At 38.7% G+C, this 9,752-nt stretch overlaps 2 protein-coding genes across 2 annotated transcripts; one reads left to right on the top strand and one right to left on the bottom strand.

The window, feature by feature from the left end:
* Window positions 1-313: 313 nt before the first annotated feature.
* Window positions 314-4,534, bottom strand: dnase2b (deoxyribonuclease II beta). The gene is made up of 6 exons (XM_034531628.1): window positions 4,348-4,534; window positions 4,002-4,176; window positions 3,059-3,137; window positions 2,583-2,744; window positions 1,613-1,810; window positions 314-943 (listed from the first exon to the last, which is right to left on the bottom strand). Exons 1-6 carry the CDS (start codon window positions 4,455-4,457, stop codon window positions 609-611), a joined length of 1,059 nt encoding a protein of 352 aa, XP_034387519.1. The 5' UTR covers window positions 4,458-4,534; the 3' UTR covers window positions 314-608.
* Window positions 4,535-5,777: 1,243 nt separating this feature from the next.
* On the top strand, window positions 5,778-9,750 carry uox (urate oxidase). Its single transcript, XM_034530949.1, has 8 exons — window positions 5,778-5,857; window positions 6,288-6,500; window positions 7,608-7,724; window positions 7,920-7,998; window positions 8,714-8,900; window positions 9,137-9,260; window positions 9,355-9,438; window positions 9,518-9,750. Exons 1-8 carry the CDS (start codon window positions 5,837-5,839, stop codon window positions 9,590-9,592), a joined length of 900 nt encoding a protein of 299 aa, XP_034386840.1. The 5' UTR covers window positions 5,778-5,836; the 3' UTR covers window positions 9,593-9,750.
* The last annotated feature ends 2 nt before the right edge of the window (window positions 9,751-9,752 follow it).

Raw genomic sequence — 9,752 nt, 5'->3', positions numbered from 1 at the left:
CCACTCACACTTCTACTGACACACACCAGTACAACCTGATTGCAGGTGGTTACTGAAGGTTAACTGGAGAAGTTGGAAGTACCTGTTTAAGGGAAAGTCTGAGGCGGTAATGACGGAGGGGAATTTCATTGGAGGAGATGCTCTTTCACTTTCGCCACCCCAAGGTTTAACCCATTATCTTCAGGCCACCATTGTTCTTATACTATTAAAGTTTGAACATACTCAGAATGATTAGTATTTAATCTAGATTTGCTTTGAGTTCCTCAAAAAACATAAAAAGTAAAGAAATAAAGGTTGTTAATTAAAAACAGTGTTGTGATGCAAATGAATTCTATTTTTATATAAATGCGAGACAGTGATGACACAGGAAGACCATTTTGTTGCATATTAATTAATTACATTTTTTTGTCATATCATATAGCCAATGCAACTTTGTCAGCAGATTATCAAAGACCTGTTGCTATCATCCTCAAAAGCACATATACAGTTAAATACTATGCATGCCAGTTGCTTTAACATTGACAGGCTTCACCTCCACGGTTCGTCTCATAGATCTCAAACAAATTCAAGACAAATCCAGTCCCAATCATCTCATCTTTCTCTCTCGTTCAACAGCCAATGTACCAGTCCACGACCTGTCTGAAGGCCTTGTAAATTAAGGGGTTGAAGGTGCAGACCAGCCCCCCACCACGCCACATTTGGGCCCTCTCCCTGTTTAGGTCCCCCAGGCAGGTCACCTGGTCCTCGTAGGCCCGTGACACGCACCACTTTGAGTGGTCGCAGTGGGACTGGAACGGGACTGATCCCGGGAGCCGAATCCTCTTGATGTTCATGGCGTGTTTGGGCAAAGAGCAGTTGGAGGGAAGCTCGTGACCTTGTCTCTGCCAGGACTCCACCAGCAGGTCGGCATCCAGAGCCTGAGCCACCCAGCCTGTGTAGATGTCTGAATGAGTGCCAATTAGGGGGATAGAGAAGTTGCATCATTATGATGAAAAAAAGCATATTGAAAATTATGGGTATAGTAATCAATATAGTTTTTTGTTATCTATGCATTTGCTGTATTCTTTAGGGAGTAAATATATAAAACACAATGGCAACATTTTTAGACAAAACTAGGAATACAATATTTATAGTTGAACTTTAAATAAAATGTTCTTAAAAGTGTGATCATACGATGAGTCCAGGGATAAATATTCAAAATTAGCTATTATGTTTTACAGCACAAATATAACCTAATTGCTCAATCTTGCTCTAAAAATCCTTTAAACTGATCACAACTGTCCACACTAAGGCCATAAAATGGAATGAGGGTCACAAGTACAGGAGGTCATAACTCATTGTAGGGGTCACAGGCCAATAACGTTGGGAGCAGAGAATACTTTTAACTCCTTGGGTGTGGTGTGTTCATACGCTTCTGAGATCACCTGATAATAAGTGACTGTGACAGACAAGTGAAGTGTGCAAACAAGACAGTGGCAGAAATAAGGTTTTTGCAAAGTTGTCAAATTGTCAAAAAAGTAAAAAAGTGCAAAAAATACCTTTTTTTGCAATACATTTATATCTGCTTTTCTTTGTAATACAAATGACCAATAGTACACAAGGGAAATCTTACCATCCACAAAGTGTTCAGATTTGACGAAACTGACAAACTTGTCCCCTTGCAGTGAGAAAAGCTGCTCCACTCTCTTATCTGAGGCCAGAGGTGGTTTGGACCCCTCGCATAACTTGGCCAACTGCGGCACGTCGGCCATGAATGCAGCAGGTACAGAGCAGTTATAGAAGCGTGGGTAAAGGTACACCATCTGCTTTGCTGGAGAGGGAGGAGAGGGCATCACAAAGAAGAGAGATGGCGTGTGTTAGAAACTAAATGGTGCAAGATAGGAAGCATCTGTATAAAGATGGACAACGTTTCTAAAAGACACAAAGAATATTTCAGATTTTTTAAATAAAATGAACTTAAATTATTGTGTTGCTGATATACAATATGAAACCAATAACAACTTCAATAGATTCTGGTTGTACCCAACTATGTCCACAATCTCTGAAATATGGATGTTTTTCAAAGAAAACAACTGTTTCTCTTTTTATTAATTTTTTTAATTAGTCATGTATTTTCTTGTTTAAATGCTTTGTATTACAGATCCGTTACTAATTCCAAAATGTTGCGGGCTCACTTTAAGTAACCCTGAGGGGTCAGTATCATTGATAAAGTAAATCTTGTCAAAGAGAATTACTAAGATTTTTTTTTTTTTATCTTGCTGTGCGCTTACATGCATGTTAGTGGATTTCCCAACATGAGGACATATTACTGTCTGTTGTGAGTATATATGGTGGAGGTTTAAAGTTTCTGCATTTGTGTAAGTTGGACAATGATATTTGTTATAATTATTATAGGAGAGTAGACCCTTTGAGAAACTATTTTTAGGTTGGTGTACATTAAGTGATTTCTCTGTATTGAAGGCGCTGACATAAGTCTAGATCCCTCTTTGTGTAAATGTTACAGAATATAGATTTTTGTAAGTATGGGATGTGTTCAGAGAGGGAGTAAATCAGGCCCTGTTGCTTCATGAGCGCTCACCCACCGATACGGAGGAACTGGTCATAGTGGTAGGTCACGCAGAGAGCGGTCTGGCCATTGACTTTTCCAGAGGAGGGGTAGAGGTAGCCTCTCTCAGGGAATGACGGGAAATGGGGAATGCTGTGCGAAAGCCAGAAACCTTGAGAGCGGTCAAAGAGCAGCACCCCTGCAAGATGCACACAAACAACGCTCAGTGCACGTACAATGTCTCACACAACCATGTAACATGCAAACATCAAAGTTATGTCAAGGCAGTCATTAATCAAGAGTCAACAGCAGTTATCAGCCGGATGCTCTTTGCCCGTTTCCTCCCCCTGACAGCAAAAAAACATATTGATCTGTTCTTTTTTGCAAAATCATAGCATTGCATCATAGCTTGAATAGCAATGTGGAAATATATCTGTCATTAGGCAAAGGTATTGAGTGTTATCTTGTCATACAATCAAAATCAAATCAAAAACTTTTCTTTAAGCGCTGTACCTTTAGTGTGTCCGTATCCTTGAATATAATCCAGGATCGGTGGGCCATCATTGTAGAGTGCATACACTGAACTGTTAGACTGAGGGAAATACTTGTTTTAAGCATACAGCATAGGAGAGAAATACATTTGTGGATTTGTTTTGTCCAGTTATTTTGTATACAGCCCCTGCTGATTTCTTAAAGGAATAGTTTGGCATTTGGAAAATATATGTTGCACATGAGAGTTATTCTCTCGGTACAATATCTTTACAGTCAATATAAGGCAACTGCTACCAGAGTTAGCTTAGCTTAGCTCAGTACATATGGCGCTACAGCCCAGTCAGCAACTGACCAAAGGTATACATTCCTGTTTCTCTCTACTGGTTGTTTGGCAACCTCATAGCAATGATTTTTCTATCTTTTTTGTATGGTTCAAACTAAAGACATAACATATTAATCAGTGAGCTTTAGAGATATTTTGGTACCGTTGAACAGAGCCAGTTTATCAATTTCCAGTCTTTATGCTAAGCTAAGCTAAGCAGCCACTGACTGGGCTACAGCTTCAGAATTAGCCTATACAGACATTAGAGGGAAAACAATCTCCTCATCTAACTCTCAGCAAGAAAGTGAATAAACATATTTCCAAATATTGATTTATCAAAAGTAACATTTTTCTTTGTATATTAGTTTTTCTTAATTTGGTCTTGATTACTTTCTTGATCAGACCAGAGACTGATCTCCAAACACAATAATGTACAACTACATGAACACGATCAGCATGAGGAAGCACTGTGTTATTTATTTCATTTGGCTGAGGAAGTGTGTTTAATGTCCAGCTTAAGTTTGGTTCCCCAAAGGAAATAAAAGAGTGTCTACTCAGCAAGTGTATGGGCTCTGTCTCTTTCTTTCTATATACAGAAATCATTGAATAAAACCCACTGGAAGAACAGGGACATAATCTCACCTTGTAGGCTCTTCCCATGTAAATCTGGTTCAATGTGTTCCCCAGGGCTCCTTGACTGGTGTTAACCATGAATTTACTCAGCTGCCAGCTCCCCACTGAGGAGTCCAGGTACATGTAATCCACCCCACTGCCAATCTCGCCAATCTTATACCTGGGCAGTTTGTAGATGACAAACCTGCAGTGGAAGGAAAACAAAATACTACTTAATACTTTTTTGGGGGGTTATTTATTTAAAGAAGAAGACATCTTGGAAAAGATTTGATAAAAGGCATAGGACATTTCAAGCACCATAACTAAACATGTTGTGGTATAACTCTGCTGCAATGGTATCATCATATCAACTCACCAATCAACAGGCTCACCAGCTTCATTCTTACAAGAAATGTCAGTACTACACACGGTGCCACACAAAAATATGATAATAATCTGGAAGCAAAAACTTGAGCGTGTGGCCATACTGAACGACTCCTGCAGGCAAGTGAACAAAAAAGGGAATTTGCAATTTTCTGTTGGGTTGAGTGCTTTATGGTTGAGTAACGTTGAAAGTGAAAAGTACAGCTGCTGTAGATGCAAAGCAGGAAGTCATCAAATCTGATCACATGACAGGGGATGTTGAAGGGAAAGAGAATTTATAGGAGGGATATTAAACTAAATGTTTGGAGGCTTTCGCAGGCTCTTAATCTCTCTAAATAGCCTGAGTCTACTTACTGTACCTCTACTTATCCAGTGACAGATTTGGTATTTTTCCACATTGTTCTTCGCAAAGTGTGGCACGTGTTCACACCTGGGGGCTTCTCAGTGCAACCAGTCATCTTTTATTAGCGATGGGGCCGCTGATCACTCAACTGGAAACCATCTGGTGAAAGGACGCTTTCACCTTTTAAGAAAGAAATGAAATAAAACACTTTCATTTAACTTTCCATTCAGAGGCATCGCTTGAAGTAAACATTTAACTTAATAAAAAGTTGTGCAAGTTGTGCAGTTACCCTCATTATCTTTAAAATGAATTATTATTAAAAATAAGAAAAACACCAGAGAATAGTACAACATGTCAGTCAACAGTCAAATGGTAAATTATTGAAATGGTATCATGAAAGAGATTAAGCATTAAAAAAGAAAAGTTAAAAAAAAATCATGACACACGGTCGCTTCCAACACATAAAATTATAACTACCAGTATTATCTATGTTTTTAAATCTGTTATCACTTCTAGCATTAACCAACACGTCACTGAGTGCATACCAAAAAGTGTCTTATCATTTTTTAGATTCATTCATTCCCCTTTTTATACTAAATGTAGGCTGTGGTCACAAGCAAATATTGTAAATGAAATGAAAAGTTTATGAAATAAAAAAAAAAAAGTAAACAAAAATAAGTGAAAAGGGTCGTATATAATATTCTGATCATTAATATAGCATCAAACAACTATATACTGTGTAAATATATAGTATAGTAATGGCTATCTGTATCTAAAATAAAGCCCTTCTTTGAGTATGCTTACATCATATTTACATTTTCTTTTTTAACATATCATGGATCTTTATCATGGACATTTATTAAGTGGCGAAGCATCATGGCGTGGCGTCATGGACGTTGAGTTCTCTCTTCAATCCTGCATATGATTGTAATAAAGCAGGAGTGTGTGTGTCTGTGTGTGTTTATTTTATTTTACTATGTCTGAAAGAGTAACCATTCAGGTATAACAGGTAAAATGGGTTTAACGTCAAGATCTCTAAGAGCACCACCCTCTCTACAAAATCCTCCTCCATTGGGAGAGACACCGTGCTACAGGAACTGAGGACAGACAGACAGAAGGTAAAGGAAAGGAACATACCATGGCAGCGGCTTCAGATCAGGTAACTATTCATTACATAATACAGAACAAATTACATAATTCACATGAAATTTCATCATTAACTATTGTCAAAAAGTAAAATGTTTCTGTCAGTGCAGAATGGTTTATTGATTTCCAATTTCATATTATTCACAAATCCTCTAAATTAAATCTATAAAGCATATTTACTGTTTTTTCCTCCTTATTTATGCAAATTAAATGTCTTCATCAATGCACATTCACAGATTTTAAATGTACTTTAATAATGTTAGTACACACTCATAGACATATTAGCAAACTGTTCAAGTTAAACACATTATATTTATCTGTTAAAGGTAACAGATACATATGGGATGCTAAATCCTAAATGATGGAAAAGTGACAAAAAACACCCAGTTTACATCACTGGGAATGTCTGAAGATGTCAGTTATTTGTTTCTTTGTGTGCGCAGAATGTGGAGTTTGTGCGAACCGGCTACGGCAAGAACACAGTGAAGGTGCTGGTGATCAGGAGAGAAGGCAGCCGCCACTACATCATCGAGCTGAAAGCTGACGTGGAGCTCACACTCAAATCACGCAAGGATTATACAACTGGAGACAACTCAGACATCATCCCCACCGACACCATCAAGAACACCGTCCACGCCCTGGCCAAGCTCAAAGGGGTAGCACGTCCACTTTCTACTGATCACAACACCTGTATCACGATATCGACAACAATGTCTATCCTTAGAAAGTAATGGAGGGCAGTTTAACCAAAAGGGTAACGGTGTTAAAGAACGTTTTAAGGAATCGTATAAGACTGGGTTGTTATTAACATATTTTTCTGTCAGGATTTAGTTGCACATTTATTCATTAGGAACTTGATTCAGGATGTAATGCAAATAAGTTAAGAAGACGGTAAGATTAAACCCCTGATTGAGGATTTTGAATATTATGTACACAATATCTCAATAGGTTTTACTGGCCAAGGCTGAGCTCTCTCAGACAAGAGAAGGTAATGTTAATATCGCATGGTACATTTACGGAGGATATGTCACATTTTATTTGTTACAAGGACCATTTAGGACTATTATAGTAGATTGGAAGCTGCCAACGAACACAACTAGAGTTATAGAGCCAATTGTTCAGGGCCATTAGGAATGAGTGCAGCGGTGTTTTGAACGAGCTGGAGCATTTAAACTAGTGAGAAGGATTGTGCAGTAGTCGAGTAGTAAGTATCAAGTTGAACATTGTGTAATTGAGGAGTTATTTTAATTAAGTTGGAAATAATCGAGGCACTGGCTTTTTTCCCAGGGCCGAATATTGGCATATTGTCTTTTTTATAATTGAGAGAATAAAGTTAATTGTCATTCAGTTCTTAACAACCAGCTACCTCTAGTCTAGAGGTGAAAGTATTCATGTAAAACATGAAACATGGACATTCTCTTATTGCACCTTCAAGTGGTTAATTTCTATTTACTAAATGAATTTCATCAACATTTTTAATTTTAATTTACATTTTTTAACCTTTGTTAAACTGTGAGACTCCTACTGTGGTCATTCTTTCACATCACTATATTGATACTCAGTGACCCCTGACGACCTGCAGCACAAACACACACTGATCAAATAAAATCAAGGGTCAACAAACCCTGTTGATTATTTTAGGTCTCTAGTTAGGACTTTTGTTTTACTCAGAACTTCCTTTATATTCCCATTCATTTATGAGAATTGTTTGAGATATTATAATTTACAGTCTGTCACTCTTTACGCTATACTCGTCTGTTCAGGTGAAGACCATCGAGCAGTTTTCCCTGGAAATCTGTCTACATTTCCTAACCTCTTTCAACCATGTGCTGAGGGTCAAAGTTCACGTAGAGGAGGCTCCATGGAGACGGTTGGAGAAGGTAAAACACAGGGTTCAGTGACCAGTGCTGGATTCAAGAGTTCGGCAGATATTTTTCTGGTCAAAACGGAAAAAAGCACAATTGGAACAAATTATACACACATGCTTTTCCTGACATGTCACAACATCTGCCGCGTGTATCCTTCATTCAAGCTATTCAAGCATGGTTTTCACCCTTTTTGTTTGTCATTCTCAGAATGGGGTAAAACACGTTCACGCGTTTATCAACAGCCCAGAAGCTTGTCGCTTCTGTGATGCTGAACAGAATCTCAATGGTTAGCACAAACACACACAAACACGCACACACATGCAGTCAATGTAGTTGAATATGTATTTGCTTGTATGTCCATCTGTAGACACCATGGTTGTACTTGAAGAGGGTGTTAAGAGATTCAAGATTCAAGATTCAAGATTCAAGATTTGTATTTGCCATTTGTGCCTGGACCAACAGTCCAGACACATTGGAACTCTTATGCAGGGCTTTCCGAGACAACGTTTCAGAAATAACATTATAAGAAAGAAAAGAAAAATACAAAATGTAAAAGAGAACACTGTACAGAAGTGGTGATGTATACAGAGGGATGGTACTATGTACAAGGACAAGAGAGTTGCTAATATGTACAGTTTGGGGTACAGTTTTAAATGATATAGTTTTAAGTAATAAAATGGCACATATTGCACACAAGTGTAGTGAGGTAGTGTTGGGTTATTAAACATATTTCAGTGGGCTGAGATCGGTTGGAGCTATGCTGTGTTGGATAGGTTAGGATAATCTTCTGTGGCTTGAATGTGGTGTAAATAATAGTTAGAAAGGGATCTAAAACTAAAGCTGAGAACTTGGCATTGCTGCATATCATTAAAGCTGCTGACAAAAGGCTCCATTTTGTATTTCATACAGTCCAGGATGACCACTATTGTGGCACGTGTCTACTCTGCGCTACTCGTGCCATTGTGAACATGTTTCTGATATCTGTTTACTCTGTGCTCCAGGCATCCCCGTGGTTCACAGTGGGGTGAAGAACATGACGGTGCTGAAAACCACCCAGTCCGGGTTTGAGGGTTTCCACCGAGACCGCTTCACTACTCTGCAAGAGGCCAAGGACAGGTGTTTCTGCACCTCTGTGTATGCTAGGTGGCGCTATAACAAGCATCAGGATGTCGACTTTGATGCCGCATGGTAATTCAATCCTAAGAGACTTGTGAAGGAGACCACATCACTCTCTAAACATCTGAGGTGTAGTTATGCATGACGGAGCCTGTGACATTATCTGCCAAATAGGAGGAACATGTCATTTGATTCTGATTTCTGAACACAAAATGTACCGCCTCTTTCAATTGAAAGAGACAAGGGGGAAACAAATGAAATGACAACATTTCTTCATCTAACGATCATCACATGACCGCCCCTCGCAGGAAGTGTGTGAAGGAAACGATTATTGAGAAGTTTGCTGGCCCGTACGACTGTGGAGAGTTCTCACCCTCTGTGCAGAAGACCCTTTATGAAACACAGGTTATGGTCCTGGATAGAGTCCCTGAGGTAAGCACACACTTTTCAATAAACATGCACAGAACAACTTGTCAGCCACATACTTTATGGCCGATTACTTTTGCACATTTCTTTTGTCTTTTAGATCGATGAAATAGAGATGGTCATGCCCAACCAGCATTACATCACCATAGACATGACAAAAATGGGCCTCACCAACAAAGATGAAGTAAGTTCTATTATTCCAAGTAACCTTTCATGTTTTGTCGACATTGTTTGATTACTGACATGTAATATTCCCCGTAAAGGTTCTTCTTGCCTTGGATAACCCTTCAGGCAGCATCACGGGCACAGTGCGCAGGAAACAGAAAGCCAAGCTGTGAAGGCACCGACACCTCCAACAAATGCTGCCAATGTGATCCACATCTCCAGCTGAATAAACCACTTCATATAAGAGTCAATCTAATAGCGTAATATCTGAGAACAAAAAATGACCTATTCAATATTTTTGTCATAAATACAACTAAAATATTTCCTAAATAT

This window comes from Cyclopterus lumpus, chromosome 4 (assembly GCF_009769545.1).
Source record: "Cyclopterus lumpus isolate fCycLum1 chromosome 4, fCycLum1.pri, whole genome shotgun sequence".
Taxonomy (NCBI): Eukaryota; Metazoa; Chordata; class Actinopteri; order Perciformes; family Cyclopteridae; genus Cyclopterus; species Cyclopterus lumpus.
The sequence above is the reverse complement of the archived record's forward strand: the minus strand, read 5'-3'. Positions and strand labels throughout refer to the sequence as shown.

Bases quoted from the DNA above. Each gene is read 5' to 3' on its own strand.
- dnase2b (XM_034531628.1), bottom strand. From the start codon at position 4,457: ATGGCCACACGCTCAAGTTTTTGCTTCCAGATTATTATCATATTTTTG. The intron at 2,745-3,058 runs GTACAGCGCTTA...TGCATCTTGCAG, and splicing joins AGGATACGGACACACTAAAG to GGGTGCTGCTCTTTGACCGC. The intron at 1,811-2,582 runs GTGGGTGAGCGC...CTCCCTCTCCAG, and splicing joins TGACCAGTTCCTCCGTATCG to CAAAGCAGATGGTGTACCTT.
- uox (XM_034530949.1), top strand. From the start codon at position 5,837: ATGGCAGCGGCTTCAGATCAG. The intron at 6,501-7,607 runs GTAGCACGTCCA...TCGTCTGTTCAG, and splicing joins CCCTGGCCAAGCTCAAAGGG to GTGAAGACCATCGAGCAGTT. The intron at 8,901-9,136 runs GTAATTCAATCC...CGCCCCTCGCAG, and splicing joins GTCGACTTTGATGCCGCATG to GAAGTGTGTGAAGGAAACGA.